This window comes from Coenobita brevimanus, chromosome 78, assembly GCF_032717465.1.
Source record: "Coenobita brevimanus isolate Jiangsu-jjx chromosome 78, ASM3271746v2, whole genome shotgun sequence".
NCBI classification, from domain to species: domain Eukaryota; kingdom Metazoa; phylum Arthropoda; class Malacostraca; order Decapoda; family Coenobitidae; genus Coenobita; species Coenobita brevimanus.
The window spans coordinates 21353225-21378100 of NC_137031.1; the positions used below are offsets into that span (position 1 = coordinate 21353225).

The following is a 24876-nucleotide window of genomic DNA, read 5'->3' on the forward strand; positions in this document are numbered from 1 at the left end:
TCGATAACATAACAACATAACAACATAACATCAATAACAAAAACATAACATCAACAACATGACATCACTAACAACGATAATATCGATAACATAACAACATAACATCAACAACATAACAACATAACATCAATAACATAACAAAGTAATATCAATAAAAACATCAATAGCATAACAAAACATAAATATAACACAGTATCATTAACATAACATCAATGACAAAACAACATAACATCAATAATATAACATTACATCAATATCATAACAATACCAACATAAAAAACATCACATTAATAACATAACATCACATCAATAACACAACAGAACATCAATAACATAACATAACATCAATGACATAAAAATAATGAAAGAAAAGCATTCCGGCGCCGAATGCTAATCGCCCTCCAGAAAATGCTGTTGGCCAAGGCCAAGATTTTGGCCACATCTTCATACCCTGAAGGTTTCATATTAATGGCTCAAACCGTTCATGAGAAATAATGGTGTTAAAGGCAGGCGATAAAAACTAGTTGACCTTTGGCAGCCATTCTGGTGACCTTGACCTTGAACCCGGGTGCCCATTCTCGAACTCGTCCAAGATTTTGGCCATATCTTCATATCCTGAAGGTTTCATGTTGATAACTCATGCCGTTCATGAGATATAATGGGAACAGATACACACACACACACACACACACACACACACACAGAGGCGGGCAAAAATATTGTAAAGTAGACGTAGCCGAGGGGTGTAATTATACAAAGAAGGTTATCTGGCCACCAATCTCGATAGCGTAGTTTTAGGTACTTGTAGTGAGACAGGGCACTTGATAATGGATCGTTAAGCTTAGCCAGAATTAAGTAGTGAGACGTAGTGTCAACGAGGTGAGTTACAGCACTCTCGGGTTACAAGGTTTATTCCACAAAGTTATAAAATAGATGAGCTACAGTTTAGTAGAGCGTGATACTAACGTTGGACCTTCTCACAAGCCTTCTCTCCCCTTTCTCTCTCTAACCTCCTTCTGATCTGAAGGGAATCTCTCCGACATTATATAGAGAGTGGGGAGGAGGATGTGTAGGGTAAATTTCCTATCACGTGGACTAACTGGCCATGGCTGGTTACTCCACATATTTGGATACCGACATTCCTGGTTCGTCTGCATATTGTTACAGTAGTTACATATAGTATTGTGTTACATTATGCCTACATATTATCGCTCCGCCTTGCTAAAAGGCGGGCACTAACAACACTTCAGCTACAATACAATGGTCTGAGGTAAGCTGTAAAATAAATCGGTAAGGAATAGGAGTAACGCAGCCTTTCCTTTGCCACATACAATACGGCTGTGTCTGTACATCAACTTGTCTTGGATCATCAGGCTAAGCTTTCAGGTCCTTTAAGAGGCCTCGTAACCTCTCTTCCTTAGCGATTTATTTTCAGCATCACACCTTAACTTTCTCCGTTACGCATGTCATCTTAACCCTTTCAGTTCAATGACGTATTTAATATTTCATTCTTGTTAACTAATAATAAGCAAAGAATAAGCAAAGGCAGGCTTTCTCACTGGAGGGTTTGCATTTAGACCTGTACCCTCGTTGGTTAAGGGAGCTTCCTAACACCTGTTCCGAAGCGATTTATTTTGCTTATTACACCATGGCGTCCTGCTCCGTGTTGCATTAATCCTCCTAACATCGCCATAGTCCGCATAAAGAACGTATAAAACTGTATTAGCCATGCCCATCCAAAAATAAACCGCTAAGGAAAAGGTGATAGCTTCTTTAATCGCCGAGTGTACTAGCTCTAGGTCTGTATTCTTGTCGGGTAATGAAGCCCCCTAACATCTCTTCCTCAGCGATTTATTTTTGGTTATGGCTGGGTAATATCCTTTTGTACGTTATTTATGGAGCATGACAATAATGGAAGGATTTATGTAACAAAAAGGAGACAGTAGGGCATAATTGGGTGTGTCAATTTTGGCAAAATCAATATCCTTAAACTTACTAGTCATCAAATGTTAGATTTTTGTCTGGATAACACAAATATATGTTTGATTTCTGTCTCATGTAATTAACCCACTTAAATTTTGTGTTGAAATTTTGCAAAAAAAAAAAAAAAACGCGAAAATTTACACAAATTACGAAAATACTGACGATGGCATTTGGGTGGGTTTATTGTCCAGGAAGGAGGATAAGCTGTATTTTAATACTATAAATGTTTATTGCTACTGAAGCAGAACCTAAACATTTTTGGTAAGGTCATTTTTATCTTTCTCAGTTTCACTGCAGACTGGCAAGTCAAACTGCTTAATGAACATCACTGAGATCCACTGTCTCTGTTGTGCAGTTGTTAAAGAGTTGAAGATTTGTATTGTATGGGAAGCCTTTAATGGCCTCTATATATCTACCAATGTCATAGCTGTTCAGTTTTCCACAAAAATATCTCAGTTAAAGACAAGACTACAAGCTTGGACTCATCTGCACCACCTGGAGGGGTCAGGGGCAGAGCTTCCTGTAGCAGAGTTACCAACTGTCAGAGATTTCAGTTACAGACTGTACCTTAGGGAGACTAGAGACCAAAATAGGAGGAATTACAACACTGGGCAACTTGTCACTGACCTTATGACAACCTTGCTTTCTGGTTGGAGCACAGCATATCGCATAATCTGTGGGCCAGTCAAAAATGGCCATATCAGGATCAAAGCTAAGTTGAAAACCATGTTTGAACAGGCTACCAAGGTATCTACAGGCAAAGCTATGTTAGAAAAAAAAAGAAAAAAAAGACAGGTTTAGGAGAACCTTAAAAGATTGATGGACATACTTACCTCCAAATGTGATATCAACGTTTGTTAGGATGCTGGTTGCAACTCTGCCTGCACGAGTGGTGTACATAATTATACAGTAGATTGTCAGTGAAGTAACGAGAATAATATTCCAGTGACAGATATGGATCTCTGAACATAACCTCAAAAAAAAAAAAAAAAAAAAAGAACCAGAAGAAGAAGAAGTTGAGGATTCTTGTCGACTTTTGTGTTGTGGTGTATATGTTAAACTGGTTCAAAATAAAGATCAACAGCAAATGGAAACAAGGACCAGGGCATCTCCTATTTCAGCCAGAACACTTAAGAAGCCAGAGTGAAGAAGTGAGAAGGCTGATCATGTAAACACTGACAAATCAGCATGGTATAATCCCAGTGAGTCTATACTCCAAGCTATGCTGTGTATTGAAGATGACCTAGAAAGAAATGATACAGTAGAGAGGATATTGAAGATTAGAGGTGAAGGAGATGAGATGACCCAGTTTGGATATAACAGGGTATGAACCAGAAAAACACAATCAATCAGTTCTGAGGCGACTTCACCCTCGGACCTTACTGACTGGACTTCAGGAGTCTCACAACACCCCTCCCCCCCACTTTGCCTGCTGGTTGACAACATTACAGGTCAATGAATTTGTGGAGAAGCCCATGGCTGTTCCAGACTGGCCTTCACACACCCAGTCAGTGGAGAGATGTGTGAAGATGACAACTGAAGCTGCTGCCCATGTTTATAGTCAGGACATAAGAGATTATCAGTGGTTAGGTGGTCAGCCGTGAACTCAGGTGCAAAAACAAATGCAAGAAAGGCATGATATCTTTGGTTAATTTTGTAAAACTGTGTTGAATATATACAAAGAGGTAATTTCTTGATGCTTTAAATAAAAAGGTTTAGTGTTATATCGTTATTTTGTATATCGCCAATTGTATGTAATATTGACACATTTCAACACAAAACTGAAGTAGGTAAGGCTTGCTTAATTTACATTTTGTAGACTGATTTGAATTCCCAATACAAAAATGCAACATTTTATCACTACTAGTTCTGGGAAATTGAAATTATTCAAATTTTACTGTTACCCCCTTACGAAAGATCCACTGTTGATATACTCAGTCTCTTGACTCATATCATGCATCAGTCAACTGACCAACATGGGGAAACCCATGCGGTAGCCCTTGATATTTCTAAAGCTTTTGACAGAGTGTGGCACAGTTCCTTGATATCCAAGCTCCCTTGCTATGGCCTATCATCTTTTGTTCCTCTGATTGCCTCATATCTCAGCAACAGAAAGATTAGAGTAAAAGTAGATGAAGTATATTACAGTTTCCACTCGATTAATACTATCGTGCCACAAGGATCAGTCCTGGCTACTGCTCTGTTCCTATTTCATGTTAATGATCTCTGACCTGTCACCCATATTCCCATTCATTCATATGCAGCTGACTCAATACTCCGCAGTTCGTTTTCATTCAAACACCCATTCACAGAGTTTAATTCACAGCTCAGTACAGCAATCTTCATAAATCAAAACTTATCTAAAATCACTGAATGGGGACAAAACAACACTCTCATTTAACGCTAGGAAAACTAAATATATACAGTTTACTAATATAGATAATGCCTGATTCCTATAGGCTATTACCTTCAATGCTTTTGATATTCCTATCGCTAAAAGTATTGAAATTCTTGATGTTTCACTTAACAATGCCCTCAGCTGGACCTCTCATGTTAGATCACTTGTTAAAACCTCCTCAGAGAAACTTGGATTATTGTACAGAGTCCGTAACTTCTTCACTGATGAGCAATTGGCTATAGTTTATAAGAGTTATGTACGTCCTTAACTGGAATATTGTTCACTCTTGTGGAATGGATGTGGAGAGGTTGCACTAAAACAACCACACAAAGTTCAGAACAAAGCTGTTGGAATTATTAATAACCCTGCTATTATAAATAAACTACCTCCCCTACAAGTAAGAAGAAACGGTGCCTCCTTTGCATTATTTCACAGATACTTTTACCGCAAATGCTCAGACGAAATTGCATCCATTGCGTCACCTATTCATGCCTTCTCCCATGCAACACGGGCATCTGGTAGCGCTCATGAATGGACTGTCATACTGCCATATTGCAAAACTACTGCCTATCAAGATTCTTTTATTCTCCGAACTGCATCGCTTTGGAACTCGCTTCCCCAGAGTAGTTTCCCTCCAAACTTCAACCTGCGGTTGTTGAAGTCCAACTGTTACAGATTTTATATTTATGGAGAACACCTGTAATCTGATGTTTTTTTTTTTTTTTAATGCATTTGTTTTTCCTCCCTCTGTTCTGTTATTGTAAAATAAATACACATCATCATCAACGTCATCATCATTATCTAATCCTGCATGAGGAGCGCAGGATCCCAGGGCTAAACAAGTTGATCTTGACATTTAAAATGAGAGTGACCAGCCTCACTCATCCCTGAGTGGCAATACGTGAGCAATAAACCCCAACCACCCCTTGGATATGGAAACACACACTAGTATTATAAACAACATAAAGCGCTTAGGAAAAATGTTAGGGAGCTTCTTTAGTTGCTAAGAATACAAGTCTTGGTCTTCATCAGCCCCTTCACAACCACACACCCCTTCTAAAGCTTACAGTACTAGTAGCAGGTGAAGTTAGCCGGAATCAAAACAGCAAGAATTTAAAAAGCCAGTACATGATGGGAGTGTACTGGGTTACGTCGACACAGCTTGCATCACTAATGTTCAGGAGGATATTGAGATGTACGGTACAGAATAAATCGCTAAGGAAGAGGTGTTACGTGTCTCGTAAGTCATTCAGAACTTGATTTTCGTTTTCATTACTGTATATATCATGCTATTTTTGTTTGATGCCACGGCTTAAAGTTTGAGTGCGGAGGAGAACAAAAAAAAAGAAAAAGAAATAAGAAGGAGAAGGAGGAGGAGCGGAAAAAGGAAGAGGAGGATAAGGAGGAGGAGGAGAAGGAGAAAAAGAAGGAAGAGGAGAGGAAAAGGAAGAGGAGCAGAAGAAGAAGAAGAAGAACAAGAACAAGAACAAGAACAAGAAGAAGAAGTAACCTCTTGAAAATATTGTTACCTTACGCCCACGTTCCTGCCTGCCAGTGTTAAAGTCTGGACTGGCATTTAGGTTATTATGGCTTTGTGTCAGAGGGGAAGGGTGAGGGTGAGTGGGGATTACCGAGGAAGGGGGAGAGTGAGGCAGATTCAGGAAGGGAGTGCGAGTGAGGGAGAGTGAGTATAGTTCTTTCACCTGGACGTGTTCCAGATTTTCGTCCTTTTGCAGCTTAATGCACGTAGCTCAGTGACAAACAGGCAGTCCTATGGATCTACATCTTTTCCCTATTCGTGACTAGCATCATACTCCAGTGTTCATGTTTTGTTACAAGTCAGCATTGAGGGTGGAAAGATGGCAGTTTTAGTCCAAGATGGAATAAATGGAGATCAGTCACTTGCCCTTCTATTAAACACTCCTAATACACTATATGGCTCTAATGCTGTCTGTCTGTTCAGGACCACAACGCAACCACTGTCTTCATTAACAACTTGACCCTATCTGACCTAATGTTTGACTCATATTTCCTTCTCTCTCTCTCTCTCTCTCTCTCTCTCTCGCTTCCTTCAGAAACATTAAACTCCACGGAAATGCCCTGCCTCATTTACCGTGTAATATAAGATATGGACGTGTGTTACTGAACAACATTTTTTGGTAACCGGTGGCCGATGCACCCGTGTTTTTTTTTAACTCATTCTTTGAATTAACGCATTTTAGGCACATTGATTTAAAAATTGTTGCGCTGTAATGCACTGTTTTGACTATTTTGAGTTTACAAACAGACAAACAATGAGAATTTTAGTATATATATATATATATATATATATATATATATATATATATATATATATATATATATATATATATATATATATATATATATATATATATATATATATATATATATATATATATATATATATGGCACCGCAGTACCATGGTCGTGTTGTGTTCATCACCTTGAGCCTGTCTGGCCTAATGATTGACTTATATTTTTTCTCACATTTACTCATACTGACTCTCTCTCTCTTTTCACCTCTAACTCTTTCTCTCTTTCTCTCTTTACAGGTGCACAACGCCACTGCTGTGTTCATCGTCAACTTAACCCTGTCAGACCTGATGCTGGGAGTGTTCAACCTGCCCCTGGCCGCCTCGCTGTTCGTGCACCGCGCCTGGGTACACACGGGCTTCCTGTGCATGCTGTTCCCCTTCCTTCGCTACGGACTGGTGGCCGTGTCCGTCTTTACCGTCCTGGCCATCACCATCAACAGATACGTCATGATCGCACACCCCAAACTCTATCACAGGTGGGCAAAGGCAGTGGCTGGCACAGCACGCCTCCTAACACCTCATTATTAGCGATTTATTTTGTATAATACTCCTTAACTTCCTTTTGCATATGAGTATGTGGCACAGGACACCCCTTAGCACCTCTTCCTCACCGATTTATGTGGTATATTACACGTTAACATTTTTTTGCATTTATATAATTTTAGTATCGACATAGTTTGCATTAATAACACATAAGATTAAACTGAGATGTGGTACACTGAATATATCGCAAATGAACAGGCGTTTCGATGTCCCTAAAGCTACTGAGAATACATACCTTCAAGCCGTCTTCTGTATTGCATCAGCGAGGGGAGGCATTAAATTATGGGCCATATTTCTATTCTGGGATATACTTCCTTGGCGATTTATTTTTACATTTATAACTTTTTATCCCGCTGGACGTTGCTGATACATGCCTCAGAGAAGTAAAGTGTCGTGTGCGTAAGTCGCTAAGAAGCAGGTTTTACGAGATTTCGAAAGCCACTTAAAATACAGGCATCAAAGTTGTGTTCTGTGACACGTTAGTAAGGGTAATCCTGCTTCTCCCTCACAGGCAGGATGGCGGAGGGGTGAATGAATGGCAGGAAATAATTAAAAAGTGTTTATGTCAGCGTAACAGCATAGATTATTGCTGCCATATACAAAGGGAAAAGGTAGAAGCAATACACCAGTACACAAACTACGGGAACATGGAGATAGACAGATGGATAAAGGTAGATAGAGAGATAGATACTGTAAATAAATAGTTTATATTTAATCACCAGGATTACAGCAAGGAGCAATTTATTATGACCAGTCTCATGAAGCAGTCTCTCTCTCTCTCTCTCTCTCTCTCTCTCTCTCTCTCTCTCTCTCTCTCTCTCTCTCTCTCTCTCACAACGGGTACAGAGGCGGTGTCAGGTCAACATTTTCCACAAACTGTAACGCAACACTGGCTTGAATGTGATATCAAGGGTCGGTGGAGAGAGAGAGAGAGAGAGAGAGATGCCTGTTATATGGTAATTCACACCATCACCATGCACTTGCCGCTGATACTGCTGCAAACCAGTGCTGTATGCTCACCAAAATTGGTATGATCTCCTCTGATGGACCGGAGCCATTATCATGACTTTTATGTAAATCGTGGTTGCATGAATTTTGATCAGACTCAGTTATGAGATAGGAATAAATCTTCTCTTTTACTTGTCAAATCACCCCATGCCTATTTACATGGGATCTTTAGCTGAGGTTTCCCCGTCAGGTTAGAACAAACGTCAGCTGAAGAGTCACACTATCATGAACAAGAAATACAATACAAAAAATCCACAATGGCAGAAGAAAAAGATGTTTTCCCAACGTGCCAAACCATCAGTACCAACACCACTGCCACTGCTGACAACACCCTTACCGTTAGTGCTATGCCATTATTACCACCACTACTGACAACACCCTTACCGTTAGTGCTATGCCATTATTACCACCACTACTGACAACACCCTTACCGTTAGTGCTATGCCATTATTACCACCACTACTGACAACACCCTTACCGTTAGTGCTATGCCATTATTACCACCACTACTGTCAACAACCTTACCGTTTCAGGTTGTACACGCGGACGTTATTGGCACTGATGGTGGTATCGACGTGGGTTGGAGCCTTTGGAGCGCTGATGCCCACCGTCTTGAAGATATGGGGGACTTTTGGCTTGGACCCCACCATTGGCTCGTGCACCATCCTGCCGGATACTGCTGGACGCTCACCGAAAGAATTCCTCTTTGTGTTTGCGTTCGTGCTTCCATGCGTGGCCATCTGTGTCTGCTACGCCAGGATTTTCTGCATCGCGCACTGTGCCGACAAACGAAGCCATTCCCATGGACTGAGCATCATCACCGCCAGTAGCAAACCAACTGGCTGCAGAAAGCCGGAGGAAGGGGAAAAGCTGGGTATGGAAGATGAGGGGGATACGGACTTACAGGAGGGTGAGGCAGGGGTGCACAAACCAAGCGAGCCTCTGCAGGTAGAAACGCTGGTAAAGCTCTCCTGCAGCTCAAACTCCGTCAGGGTGGAGATCCTGGAAGTCGGTGCCACCCCCACCCACCCAGTCAACAGTTACGGGGATGGCAGAGGTCGGTCACCTTCCCCAGGGGTGAGCGCAACTCTGCTCAGTCCTGAGGTCAATGGGCTGTCTGGCCATGCTTTGGTAGAGAGAACGGTGGTGGCCTCCCCCATGAGAATATATCCACCAAATGCACCAGACTCACCTGCCTCAGATGGGACTGATAGGGCGGGGCAGCGGCAGTCAAACAAATCAGCAGAGGGAGCATTTTCACAGTTGCGTGGGACATTTCGCAGGGCTCGGAAGGGATCACTGCTGACTCAGCAGACTGCATTAAGCCCGAAGGACCGACGATTGCTGAAGATGATTCTGGTGATCTTCCTGTCTTTTGTGACGTGTTACCTGCCCATCACGCTGGTGAAGACGTTCAGCAAGGATGACGACCCTGTGTTGAACATCCTGGGGTTACTATTAGTCTACCTTACCACTTGCATCAACCCCTTTATCTATGTGGTCATGTCCTCAGAGTATCGCCAGGCCTACCTTGGTCTCCTTGCCTGCTGCATTGGCCCTGATGCTGTCAATTGTTCCCTGACTAAGATTTCCTGAAGGCGTCCCTAGGCCACCCCCTGTGCCAGCCCAGCCCTCAGCAGCCCCAACACCACACCTGCTAAAGCCCTGCATCCCACATCTGTGCCAGCCTTGCATCCCACACCTGCACCAGCCTTGCATTCCACACTTGCACCAGCATTGCATCCCACACCTGCACCAGCCTTGCATCCCACAACTGCACCAGCCTTGCATCCCACACCCGCACCAGCCCTACATCCCACACCTGCCCTTAGAACTTTCCATCTACATCTTCCCAAGACGCACCAGCTTCCTTCGCCTGGCACCTTCAGCTCCTGCAGGTGTGGCCAGTAGATGAGGCAGGTGTGTATGCTGGCGGGTGGCACTGGGTCCAGATTCACAAACAAACTTACGATCCAACCCTGTAGCAACCTGGATTTGTCTGTGCACGAAGGACAAGGAGAGGCGGTCAGAATCACGCCTTCTCTATCCTTCTTCCTGCAAAAACAGCTCCCAGTTACAACAGGGAATTAATCGTCAGTTTGTAAGTGAATCTGGCCCTGTTACTGCCAGGTCTCACTTGAGGAAATAGGGTGGTACTCCATAAGTAGCTTTGGAGATTAGTAATATCTCTTTCTTTGCGATTTATTTTGAACATTGCATCGCAGTATCCTCTTGTATGTCACTGATTCAAATTATCTCGATATTAAAAGAAAGACATTGAATAGCCTATGTGTCAAGTGGGGTTGGTGGAGGATTAGTGCCCCTCCCTGTAAAACAATTAACTCTAAGCCGTTGGCCACCCCGTTTGGGATACATGGCGTCTGGCAATGAATGAATGAATGAAACATTGAATAGAATGTTAAGGTGTTCTTTACAAAATAAATCTCTGTGAAAGGGGTGCTACGTTGTCCACTGTGCCACTTAAAATACGGACCACATTTTCTTTTGACTTTCTAGCACCTCATCCCGTTTTTCTTTTTTTTTTGGCATATGGTGTGTTTATATTCTCGTCTGTTATATGCAAACTGTATTGTTATTTAGATATTAAAAATAGTTCATTAGAGAATATAAGGATGAAATACTGTATGTTAAAGTAAATCTTTAAGAAGAGGTGCTAAATTATGTGGAAAAAACTATAGCCCCTGGACACGCCGTGCTTCCGTCACAACGAAGATAAAAGTGCTGATGTTTTTAGAATTACTTTTGTGCCTCTGGGGACGGAATTGTGTACTGTTTATTACTTTATATATATATATATATATATATATATATATATATATATATATATATATATATATATATATATATATATATATATATATATATATATATATATATATCCTTTCCCTGGATTTTCATACTCGTATGGAACATTGAATGACTTTGACCCTTGGTGTTTTTCTTTGTTAAGAACAGGTGAGTTTTACAAGGAAAACAAGTAATTTGGGACAGTTTACAGCAAACAGAAAGAAATTGTGATTTCACTAGATACAGTTGCGAAATTGAGTGAAACAACGATATACTACATACGGTAACAAAACAGAAACTTGTTAAAGTATATACAGAAAAATGGAAACGGTTATTTAACTATGTAGCTAAACTGATGGATAGGCTGATTCTACAGCATTATGAAAAAGAAATGGTTATATAACCGTAAGCGAAGAGGACAGAAACAGTGACTAAGCAAAGAAAATATACTCTAACAGATGCACCCCATAACGGACCAGGAACTGACCCTAGACCTCTCTGTGGCACCACCAAAGAACTTTATACATAAGAAAACACAAGGATAACTATTTTTGTGACTTTCTTGGAGACGGTTTCCACAGAGTTACTGGGTATTGCTGTAATGGCGTGTTTCCACACGTTTCAAACAATTTTTATCTTCCTGTGGGTCCTACAGACAATATGTAGAAACTGTAATTCACACACACACACACACACACACACACACACACACACACACACACATAGGGTGTCTTAGGACTTGATGTACTAGCGATATGACACTACAATTCCTGGTGGACTTTTGGAAGAAGATGGTGTCCCTCATAATTCACCCATACTAATTGTAGCTCTGTAGCGACGGAGAGCTGGACCCATGTTGATATCCTCAAAATCAGCATAAGAATTACCTCTTGAAGTTAGTACATCGTATCATGGACACCTTACATATAAAAAGACGGTATATACAGTTCCAGGTTATACAAGTAGCGTGTGACTTTCTACTTCATGTGAATTATATCACATATTGTATGGTATAAACACTGCATTAACCAGCTCATCTGCCGTCGTGCACAGATTATGCGTACTTTCTCCTGTCTTTAAAATTCTGCCATTCATCGCAGAAAGAAAAACACTTATACTAGTCATACTGTAATCCCTTCAGTTCATTGACGTATTATCCAATCTTGTTGTTGCTACTGCCGGACGATTTTGTTCAATTTTGGATGACCAATTAACTGTAAAGGAGTTGATGAAGGCTCTATCTAACCACTTCACTTCGAAAAGCCTCTCCTGAGGTGAATATAATCGTCTAGAAACTGTGAGAATAAAAAAATGATACATCAGGCTGAAGGGATCAACAAATTTTTCTAGGATGTGATGGTATTAAAAAATAAAATGTTATTTTCCTTCTTTCTGAGGGTGGGTGTAAAGTTTCAGGGAGTGATATTTCGGAATAATGGAATAAAAATCCTGCTCACTTTCTCGTGAGTCGATTTTGAAGCCTAAGAATGTAACTAAAAAGACATTTTATTTTGCCCATACATATATATTTATATGTGCAATATAAATCATAGTTGTTGCCTTTTGCATGAGGGGTCATTCAAGATTTACATTACACTTATGCGATGACGTGTGGCTGTTACATTGCAAAGTTGCCATATTTTATATCACACATCTGAAAAGTCTTGCATGTAATCTACTGAAGAAGTTTTCGGGCATCCAGTTTCAATAGCGCAAGTATTATTCTAATCATGCAGTGGACATAATCACTTGACTCATTTTTCAGCCGTGTGTGATATACCCTCTTCCGAAATATATCTTGCTAAGGAAATTAATATTAGTTTATATGCGAAAGATGGAATGAAATGAAAGCAATTATTGGAGGATTATAAAATGTTTTTCATGGGTACGGGATGGCACCATGCATTATATACTATATAGCTTGTTTCGTTTAATGAGCTCTCCAATAATGTGTGTTCCAGGTACGGCTTAGTCTACTTTTGTGATGAGTGAAGACATTTTAAAAACGATTTTTTTTTTAATATGAATTTCAGTCAGTGAATAGACAAAAGCCGTGAATATAATGCACAAAAATGACTTTGCGATGTAGAAAATAATGCAGGATACACACACAATGGGTAACGTTAGCTGATCCGTCCCCATAACACGTGAGAATTGGGTTGTGAACTGCATGAAGCACCGCGTATGTAGTCAGATTCATAAGGCCCCATCTCAGGCAGCCATACAGCCTCTCGTTCACTTACAAGTTATAGGAGACTGGTTACAGATTAACAGAATATTTATATCCAAAGACAGAGCCCATTGTAAACGAGTCTCTTGTAGCCTGAAGTGGTTCTTTGGCTAGCTCAGATATAACATGATAGCTGTGGTAGGAGGGGGAAACCTGAAAATAGTGTGATAAACCAAATGAAATTTTGCGAACTAATTATTTAGAAGCAAGGAGGGTTAGTTAGGTGAAATTTTATTGTTAGTGTATTCAGTTGTTCAGGAGGGTTTGAAATTATTTAAAAAGTGGGCCATAACTCATCTGAACCAGCTGTTATGTATCCAATCAGAAGAATAATTCGACCACGACTCACACTCTTTCATACCTGTCTATGCTCTCTTACTCTGACTCCATCACCTGACACAGTAAGTCTAATTTGAAATGATATTAGCTAGAGTGACTACAGTTAGACTGGGGGAGAATAGGTAAGTGTGGATGGGTGTGAGTCATGGCCGAGTGCAATTCTAATTTGGGATGGAATATAATTAACTGCCTTAGCCTGAGAAAGAAGAATGTGTGGCATGTGTGAGGCTCTAGAGGTGGCTTACCTTAGACTAGGCCTCACCCCATAATCTCTGAATGGAAGCAAACAAAAAATATACGGCAAATGAAAGACAATACACAACCTGGCATCTTCATGTTATTAGCAGACTGGAAAAAAAAAAATATTCATACAAAGAAACTAATGAAAACCAGTAAAGTTCCAGTGCAGTAAACATTGCCAGCACAGCTTAAACAAGCCCAGGGATGCTAGAGGGGGACGCCTTTACGTGGGAACATCGAAATAATGATGTGACTGCCACTTGGTTACACAAACGGCCCACAACTCCCTCCCTGTTTTCCGAAAAGAGGATGGTAAACTAGGGAAGGGCAATTTCACCCTGCATTTCATTGAGTTCTCGTCCGTATGAGCCTGGGGCCACAACAGCAAAGTATAAAACCAATAAATATATAACAATAAAATTAAGTTTTGAAGCAATGCAGCCGCACTCTGCAGACAGCTTAGGTTGTGGACAAATCCGCCAAGGATAAAGCTGGAAGTGTTTATAAATACTGAATGACCCCCAAATAATATACAGTATATATGTCAGTGTTCTTGTTCTTAATTGCTCGTCTCAGCTTTCCATACGTGTCCGTCTTATCTTTATGGCCGTCATAATATGTCCCGTTGTTGTGTTTGGGGCATACTTTGTTCCGGCATCATGTGAACATTTTACTAAACAGTGTTGACGGTTGAGCCATAACTTCTCCTACGGCTCTCAAGTGTACGGTACTTTATGGAAGTGTCGCTTCCGGCCAGTGTGTGTGGGATGTTTAGTTAAGCGTGTGTCAGATTTCAGGAGGCGAGACCTGGCCAACTTAAGGTAATATAATTATGCAAAACCATTATGTATCCAAGTCAGTCATCCAGTTCAAGTACTGAAGACCTTATGGGGTAATTGTACGGAATACCATTTTTACCCTTCAGGTTTTCAGTAATGCAGCTTCATAATGGTTGAAAATTTTACACATAGACATAATGGCATCCCTTACCCCAAATTAGTTCAAGAATAACCTACTGCAATCTGACACACGCTTCACAGCACACCCTGTGTTGTCTGAGGATTCAATGACAGGCTTTGTATCCGTGTCGTGTTGTACTCGTAAGTGGCACTGGCGATTTCCTAACATCCATTCCTTAGCGATTCATTCTGCACATTACACCTGAGTACCGCGTTGTGTATTATGTAGGTAAATATGCTAACGTTAAAGGGAAATAAGTGCCATAAAAGAGAATGTTAAGCATAGTATGCAGCATAAATCGCTAAGGAAGAGGTGCTACAAAGCCTCCTATGCTACCTACAATACGGCTCAGGGGGACCGCGCATGGATAAGTTAGGATGGAGTTTTTAGGAAAGGTTTTGAGGGCAAGGTTTTTATTTCTAGCACACGTTAGATGAAGGAGGAAGATTAATACTGAAGAGGAGATTTTGAGAGAACAAGATTTGCATTTTTAGGAAACGTTAAATGAAGGAGGAAGATTTATGATGAAGTAAACGCGAGAACAAGATTGAAATTTACAGGAAACGTTCGGTGAAGGAGGAAGATTTCTACTGAAGGAAACGTGAGAGCAAGATTTGTATTGTAAGACAACGTTACATGAAGGACGAAGATCCCTAGTAAGAGGACATCGAGCATCGCATTTTCAGTGGCTTTAGAAATTTCGTGATGTCTCCTCCTAAGGTGTTTTTTCTGCATATTGGGCCTTATTATTATTATTATTATTATTATTATTATTATTATTATTATTATTATATTTGTGCAAACGAAGTACTATTGAAACATTATTTGACAGTTACAAGACAATAATAGGACTAATTTAGATATTTGTTATGGATATTACACACCAGTATTTTCTGTATATTATTATTTCAAACTAGTTCAGTGTTAAAACTATACTTAACATACAATACAGTATTAAAGACTATTCAGCATACTGAACGCCATCACCTTCTTGTATGTTAATAATGCAAACTATGTAGATGTTTAAGCGATAAAATACCTTAGAGGACAATTGTTATCGTGCCCTTAGCAAAATAACTAGCAAAAGAAAAGGAGTTACGAAACCTAATGAGCCTTGAAAAACTGATGAAAATATTGAGACTCAAATCTGAAATATAGAAAGAATTTTTAGTCATATATTTAAGGGCCTGTCACTATGCTGAGTGCTGTGTTGCCTCTGCCTACTTATATTTTACTACTGCTGTTTGTAAGGCACACGTAAGGAGGTATATAAGTTTCGTAGTGGCTTTAAGTGGTGTGTGATATAAGTAGCACAGGAGGCTTCGTTATATCTACTCCTTAGCGACTTATTCTGAACACTGTGGAAATTGTAGTGTTATTAATGGTATAAATAATGTACAAGAAAATGTGAAGGCGTAATATGCAAAATAAATTGCTAAGGAAGAACTGTATGAAGATAGCACCTTCAGTACAAAACGAATTGCGATGTCTCTCTCTCTCTCTCTCTCTCTCTCTCTCTCTCTCTCTCTCTGACGGTGTAGCCTACTGCAGGGGTCGACAACCTTTGATGGACTGGGGCCCGGAACTGCTCTGACTCAGCTGGTGGGCCACATGTTTTGATTTTGTTAAAGACTACACCCTCCTCCTCCAATAAAAATAATAATAATAATATTAATAATAATAATAATAATGATAATGATGATGGTGATAATGATTTTATAAGACGGTGGCCGAGGAAGAATATCTAGACGTTAGGATGACACACAGACTCCAGTCAGGGTGGAATAACTGGAAAAAGATGTTGGGAGTTCTGTGTACTGGTAGAATCAGTGTAAAGGTCAAGGGAAGAGTATACAAGACGGCAGTGAGCCCAGCAATGGTGTATGGGGCTGAAACACGACCAGTGAAGAAAGCTCAGGAGACGTTGGCTGTTGCGGAGATGAAGATGCTTAGATGGATGTGTGGAGCAACTAAAATGGATAAGATCAGGAATGAAAGAATAGGAGGAACTACGAAGGTAGTGGAGATAGCTAGGAAAGAACATGGAAGACGACTGGAGTGGTCCGTCCACGTGATGAGAAGCGACAAGACATAATTATGTATGTGGGGAGAAGAGTGATGGATGGAGGTGCATGGTAGGAGAAGGAGAGGAAGATCGAATCGGAGGTGGATGGACAACGTAAGGGAGGATTTGAGAGAAAAAGAGCTGTCAGAGATAATGTGTATGACCGGACTAGGTGGAGGAAAGCAGTCAGACACATCGACCCCACATAAAAGTGAGAGGAGATGTATTGAGAAAGAAGAAGTATACTGTACACGTTAATAAGAACAACAATTATTCAAAGCATTTTTCCTAAAATTATTTTGCGTAAAATTTATATAAAATAAATGCATTAGAAAAGTACTGCAGAACTTCTGCCTATCAGAATTCTTTTATTCTCCGAACTGCATCTCGCTGGAACTCGCTTCCCCGGAGTTGTTTCCCCCCAAACTTCAACCTACAGCTGTTCAAGTCCAACTGTTACAGGTATTTTATGAATGGAGGACGCCAGTATTCTGGTGTATGGATTTTGTTTTATTCATTTGTTTTTCCTTCCTCTGTTCAATTATTTTTAGAAATAAATAAATAAATAACTTTCACTGAAACATGGAGAAACTCATGCAATAGCCCTTGATATTTCTAAAGCTTTCTACAGAGTATGGCACCGTTCCCTGCTGTCCAAACTCCTTTGCCATGGACTAACGTCATTTGTTCCTTTGATTTCCTCGTAACTCAGTGACAGAAAATAAGAGTAAGGGTAGATGATGTATATTCCAATTTCCACTCAATTAACGCCAGCGTGCCACAGGGATCAGTTCTGGCCCCAACCCTTATCCTGGTTCATATTAATGATCTCTTATCTGTCACAAGCAACCCCATTCATTCATATGCAGATGACTCAACACTTCATAGTTCATTCACATTCAGACATCCATTTACAAAGTCTAATATCTCAACTCAGTACAGCCATCTCCATAAATGAAGACTTATCTATAATCAATGAATGAGGACAAAGCAACCTTGTCTCATATAATGTTAGTAATACAGTATATACAATTTACTGATAGACAGATATTGCCAGAATCATATATTACCTTCAATGCAGCTAATAATCCCATCTCCAAAAGTGCTGAAATTCTTGGCGTCTCACTTAACAGTGCCCTCAGCTGGACCTCTCATGTCAGATTACTTGCTAAAACCGCCTCAAAGAAGCTTGGATTATTGTACAGAGTCCGTAACTTCTTCACTAACGAGCAGTTAGCTATTATTTATTACAGTCAGGTGCACTCTCAGCTTGAATACTGCTCACCCTTGTGCAATGGATGTGGAGAGGTTGCATTAAAACAACTAGACAAAATTCAGAACAAAGCTGTTGGAGTTATTAACAACCCTGCTATTATAAATAAATTACCTCCCCTACGGGTAAGAAGGAATGTTGCCTTCTTTGCATTATTTTACAGATATTTTCATGGTAAATGCTCAGACGAAGTTGCGACCATTGTGCCACCTCTCCTTGCCTTCCCACGTGCTACATGGGCATCTGGTAGCACTCATGACTGGAACGTCACTCAGCCATGTTGCAGAACTTCTGCATATCAGAATTCTTTCATTCCTCGAACTGCATCTCTCTGGAAATCGCTTCCCTAGAGTTGTTTCCCCCTCCAAACTTCAACCTACAGCATTTCAAGTCAAACTGTTACAGATATTTTATGAACAGAGGACACCAGTAATCTGGTGTATGGATTATTTATTTTTTATTTCATTTGTTTTTCCTTGCTCTGTTCTGTTATTATATATATATATATATATATATATATATATATATATATATATATCTATATATATATATATATATATATATATATATATATATATATATATTGTTACGAAACAGAGAAAGATAATGTACACTTTAAGTGAGAATACGAAGAGTCACTACTGTCCCGTAAAGTTCCAGGTTCAAAACAAAAGAGTTAGGTAAAATTACAAGTTAAAGTTTAATGCTTAAATTAACAACAAAACATTCAGGACTCATAAGGATAATGTAATGGCAAAAACAGGTTAAATATATGGTTAACTGCAATAGCCTCTATTAACACGAAATTAGCAAGAGTAAATTTATCTAAGTCAGCCCTGATAAAATGAGATACCAGATAATACTCAGTGAATGCCAGATAAATTATTACAGATACAAACTATTATCAAAAATGACTGACATACAACCCAACATTAATCAAAAACCTCACTAGGCCCAAGAATTAACCTTATGCTACACAATACAAGAAAAAATACAACAACAGTTATACTCAAATTACACACAGCTGCTAGATGTTTGGAGATTTCTTGAGCACTCACAATAATAATATCTGTACAGGGGAGGACAGAGATGTGAACAAAATGAGGAGCAGATCTAAGTGGCAATGATGCAGAGACTGAGCTCATTATATAGGGGCCAGCAGAGCTTGATACAACTTGTAATAAGGACGCGCAAATGAAGCTATGGGGACAAAGAGATGAAAATCCTGGTCTGAACTCCAGAAATGACGACTTACTCTACTATAACGGTAGAAGGGGGGGACTGAGGCAGAACACGCTCGTGATCAAACATGCAGCATACTGTGCGTTAAAATTACACAAAGGATGATGAAATCATAGGCTATGTAACACCTCCCCACAAAGAAAAAAGAAATTTACAAAGGAAATTTCTTATTACTCTAAAACAATCTGTATATGGCATTACAGACCATGCAAAAGTCCTTCCTAATGTTACAAAAAATGAGATCTCCCCAGCACGCTCAGTCACAGGTACTTGCCAGTACCCCTTTAACAAATCAAACTTACTTATGTACCTAGCCTTTCCGATCCTGTCTATGCAATCTTCCACACGAGGGAGAGGGTAAGTGTCTGTTTTGGTTATCTGATTAACACGTCTGTAGTCGATGCAAAGCCTCTGTGACCCACCTGGCTTAGGGACTAGAGTGACAGGAGAACTCCACTCGCTCTGACAGGGCTCAATCATCTTGTGGTCCAACAGGTAGCCAAGCTCCTTCTGGATGAGAGGAACTTTCACTGGGTTCACACGGTAAGGAGCCAATTTAATTGGCTTTGCGTCTTCAACATCGACATCATGCATCAACACAGTGGTTCTTCCTGGAGTGGCACGGAACACTTGCGGGTACTCCTGCAGTAATGCCGAAAACTCCTGCCTTTCCTTGGGTGGTAGATGAGAAAGCTTAGTCTGGAGATCATTCATGATATCAGGATTCTTCCCCAAACTATCACTCAGGCTCATACTGCATGGGAGAGCTTCACTTGCAGACTCGGGTGGAACAGCTACAGTGCAGACTGGATTATTTTCGTCCCGCCTGTGATATAACTTTAGCATGTTGATGTGACATAGTTGCTTGCTCTTTCTACGATCTGGTGTGGCGATGACATAGCTGACATCACTGAGTTTCTTCTCCACGAAATAAGGGCCACTAAACTTGGCTTGAAGAGGTTGCCCATGAACTGGTAGCAGAATCAAAACCTGATCTCCTGGCTGAAAGTGGCGTAACCTGGACTTCTTATCATACCAAGTCTTCATCTTCTCCTGAGCAGCTCCTAAATTCTCTCTCGCCAGCTGTAAAGCAGTGGACAGCCGTTCTTTGAAATTCATCACATACTCCAGCAGGTTGACGTCATCTTCCTCCGACAGCCAGCATTCCTTGAGTAGCTTAAGGGGTCCTCTTACTTCATGGCCAAACAGTAGTTCAAAAGGTGAGAAGCCCAGTGATTCATTTGGAGATTCTCTTGCAGCAAACACAACGAATGGAAGACCTTTATCCCAGTCTTTCTGATGTTCCAAACAGTATTTCTTGAGCATCGATTTGAGTGTTTGATGATATCTCTCCAACGCTCCTTGGGTCTGGGGATGGTAAGCTGAAGACGTGATCTGGGTGATGCCCAACTCTTTCAGAGACTGTTTGAAAACGTTTGACATGAAATTACTTCCCCGGTCTGACTGTACCTCCTTGGGCAGACCAAACTTTGTGAAGAACCCTAGCATTTCCTTAACCACGTTCTTTGCTGAGATATTTCTAAGTGGAATGGCTTCAGGATAACGAGTAGCCATATCAATCATGGTCAACACATAAGAAAATCCTGAAGAAGTCTTAGGAAGAGGGCCCACAATATCCACCAACACACGGGTGAAAGGCGCCTCAAAAGGAGGAATGGGAACTAGAGGTGCAACCTTTTCGGTCTGATTACACTTCCCCACAACTTTACAGGTGTGACAAGACTTACAATACCAGGAAACATCCCTGAAGATACCTGGCCAGTAGAAGTGTTTCAAAATGCGTGCCACAGTCTTCCTCACTCCAAGGTGTCCTGCCAAACTGGAATCATGAGCCACTCTAATGATATCCTGCCTACAAACACGAGGGATGACAACTTGATGTACAACCTCCCATTCACAGTCGGCTGATGCTGTTGGGGGTCTCCACTTCCTCATAAGTACTCCTGACTTTACATAATAACAAGTAGAAGCACCAGCTGACTCTTCCTCACTGCAAGCAGAGTTAGCTAGACCTTTCAACTCAGGGTCAGCAACCTGCAACTCAACCAACTCTTGACGAGACAAATTATCAACACTACGGAGTACTGCCTCATCTGGTGAGTGGTCCAAATTAGCAAGAAAAGTGTCAGCTAGGATAACATCATCATCATCATTATCCTCTAAATCACCAGTAACTTCAGACTTAGCCCTAGTGACAGCACATGCAGGGAACACATCAGGGACATCACAATCCTGGGACGCAGCCACTGGCTCACTAGACAACTGAGGAGCTGGACACACTTGACTTCCACCAATATCATTTCCAAGTAAGAAAGTTACACCTGACATTGGGAGTGTCTCAACCAACCCAACCATAACAGAACCATTAACAAAACCAGACTCTAAATTCACTCTGCACAGAGGAACAGAGAAGTAATTATTCCCTACACCTTGTAAGATTACAGTTTCATCAGAGGAATTAAAATTAGAGCCTAGAACACTGGTCAGCATAAGGGATTGGCAAGCACCTGTATCACGATATATTTTAACTGATTTCCTGTCATTACTGTCCAGAGGACTGACAAAACCATCAGACAGGAAATTAGCACATGAACTCTTGAGAGTGTCACCCACGTTACTGCTCAAAAGAGGAGCTCCATCATGAGAATTTAAGTTACCCCTCAAAGCAGGTTCAGTTAACTCAGTTAAAGAATTCTGGGAACTCTCAAGAGTGGACACTAGACCAATTGACTGAATATTTAAAGACTCCTTTTTGTTCACATCACGCTGTCTCCTGAAACATCTCTCCGTAGTATGACCAAGCTTACTACAATAAGTACATTTACTTTTCTGAAATCTAGAGGTGAAGCTGGTATTTACTTCCTGAGAAACATCATCCTTATTCTCTTTCCTGTTACCTGTACTCTGAGTAGAGGCAACGTACTTACTCTCAGCTTTCCCTTTTTCTCTAGAATATCTCTTGTGAGTGAGAACATATTCATCAGCTAAAACTGCAGCATCAGACAAATTATCTATTCTTTTCTCATCAAGATATAGGCTTACATCTTTATAAATACACCTTTTGAAGTCCTCCAGCAAAATCATCTGCTTAAATTTGTCAAAATCAGAATCCACATTCTTAGAATTTAACCACTGCTCTAACAGATCTTCTTTGATTTTTGCATACTCAACATGGGATTGCTTATCTTGCTTGTAAGTTGTCCTAAATTTTACTCTATAAGCTTCAGGAACGAGCTCATAGGCCTTAAGAATCAAGCTCTTAACTACATCATAATTATCAGACTGATCCTGAGGCAAAGATGCATAAGTTACTTGAGCTTTACCGGTGAGAACAGTTTGAAGGAGTACTGGCCAATACTCCTTAGGCCAATTAAAACCTGTAGCTACCCTCTCAAACAACTGAAAATACTTGGTTAAATCAGATTCATTAAAAGGAGGGACAAGTTTAACATTTTTAGCCACATCAAAATCATCAGAGCTAGATGATCCAGTTCCACCTTGTTTCATGCGATACTCATGGTCTGCCTGAATCCTGGCAAGTTCAACTTGTGCCTGAGCCTGTATCTGTGCCTCCTGAATCCGAACCTGAGATTCCGCCTCCTTAGCCTGAGACTCAGCCTCCTTAGCACGTGCTTGAAATTCAGCCTCCTTAACACGAGACTCCGCCTCCTTAGCACGAGCCTCCTGCAGGGCTAGCTGTAACTTAGCTATTTCAATCTGCGTTTGCTCATTTGGAGGAGTTACATTAAACAAGCTCTTATTAATCATGCCAACAATTTGATCTTTAGAATGATGAGAGTGAACTGCAATTCCCAATTGTTGAGCAACAAGCTTAAGTTCATTCTTTGTTCTATTTTCAATATCACACACTGTTTGCACATTTGACAAAAAATCTTTGGCTTCATCAAGTGTAGAAATAGTAGCCATCATGAATATATCACAGTCACAAAATATCAAACAATATCCTTATGATAATATCCTGAATATCCTGGCGAGGTCGCCAAATTTATGTTACGAAACAGAGAAAGATAATGTACACTTTAAGTGAGAATACGAAGAGTCACTACTGTCCCGTAAAGTTCCAGGTTCAAAACAAGAGTTAGGTAAAATTACAAGTTAAAGTTTAATGCTTAAATTAACAACAAAACATTCAGGACTCATAAGGATAATGTAATGGCAAAAACAGGTTAAATATATGGTTAACTGCAATAGCCTCTATTAACACGAAATTAGCAAGAGTAAATTTATCTAAGTCAGCCCTGATAAAATGAGATACCAGATAATACTCAGTGAATGCCAGATAAATTATTACAGATACAAACTATTATCAAAAATGACTGACATACAACCCAACATTAATCAAAAACCTCACTAGGCCCAAGAATTAACCTTATGCTACACAATACAAGAAAAAATACAACAACAGTTATACTCAAATTACACACAGCTGCTAGATGTTTGGAGATTTCTTGAGCACTCACAATAATAATATCTGTACAGGGGAGGACAGAGATGTGAACAAAATGAGGAGCAGATCTAAGTGGCAATGACGCAGAGACTGAGCTCATTATATAGGGGCCAGCAGAGCTTGATACAACTTGTAATAAGGACGCGCAAATGAAGCTATGGGGACAAAGAGATGAAAATCCTGGTCTGAACTCCAGAAATGACGACTTACTCTACTATAACGGTAGAAGGGGGGGACTGAGGCAGAACACGCTCGTGATCAAACATGCAGCATACTGTGCGTTAAAATTACACAAAGGATGATGAAATCATAGGCTATGTAACAATATATATATATATATATATATATATATATATATTGCCAGACGCCATAATCCCGTAAGGGGTGGCCATTTGACTTTGAGTTATTTGTTTTACGGAGAGGGGCACTAACCCTCCACCAACCCACTTGTTGACACGTAGGGAGCACGTCTGGTTTGGTTATATGGTTACCACGCAGCGTCGTAAATGGTTTCTTGGCTTACAGAAAACCATTTGGCTTGTCACTCAATGTAAAGCCACCTGTAAAGGAAAGAAAAGCAATAAGGAGTGACAGGAAAGGTGGGAAAAATAGGAAGAGAGGAGGGCAGGGACAGAAAAAGAATGATAAAGGCTAAGGAAGAAGACAGCACTAATATATATATATATATATATATATATATATATATATATATATATATATATATATATATATATATATATATATATATATATATATATATATATATATATATATATATATATAGATATGTGTGTGTGTGTGTGTGTGTGTGTGTGTGTGTGTAGTTGAAATATTCAAAGTATTTCCTAAAAATTATACTTAATACTATTTTCATGATATTAATGCATTAGAAATAATAGAAATAACCTTATTTAAAAAAAAAAAAAATCATCACCGAGCGCTGGATACAGAACGTCACAGCC

General features: G+C 40.1%; 1 protein-coding gene across 1 annotated transcript in view; it reads left to right on the forward strand.

The window, feature by feature from the left end:
* LOC145408736 (G-protein coupled receptor moody-like) overlaps window positions 1-9864 on the forward strand; it is a 46517-nt gene extending 36653 nt beyond the window's left edge. Inside the window, exons 3-4 of the mRNA XM_080279394.1 lie at window positions 6955-7193; window positions 8802-9864. Of these exons, the coding sequence (XP_080135520.1) occupies window positions 6955-7193; window positions 8802-9864 (1302 nt within the window). The remainder of the gene's footprint in view (window positions 1-6954; window positions 7194-8801) is intronic.
* Window positions 9865-24876: the final 15012 nt, after the last annotated feature.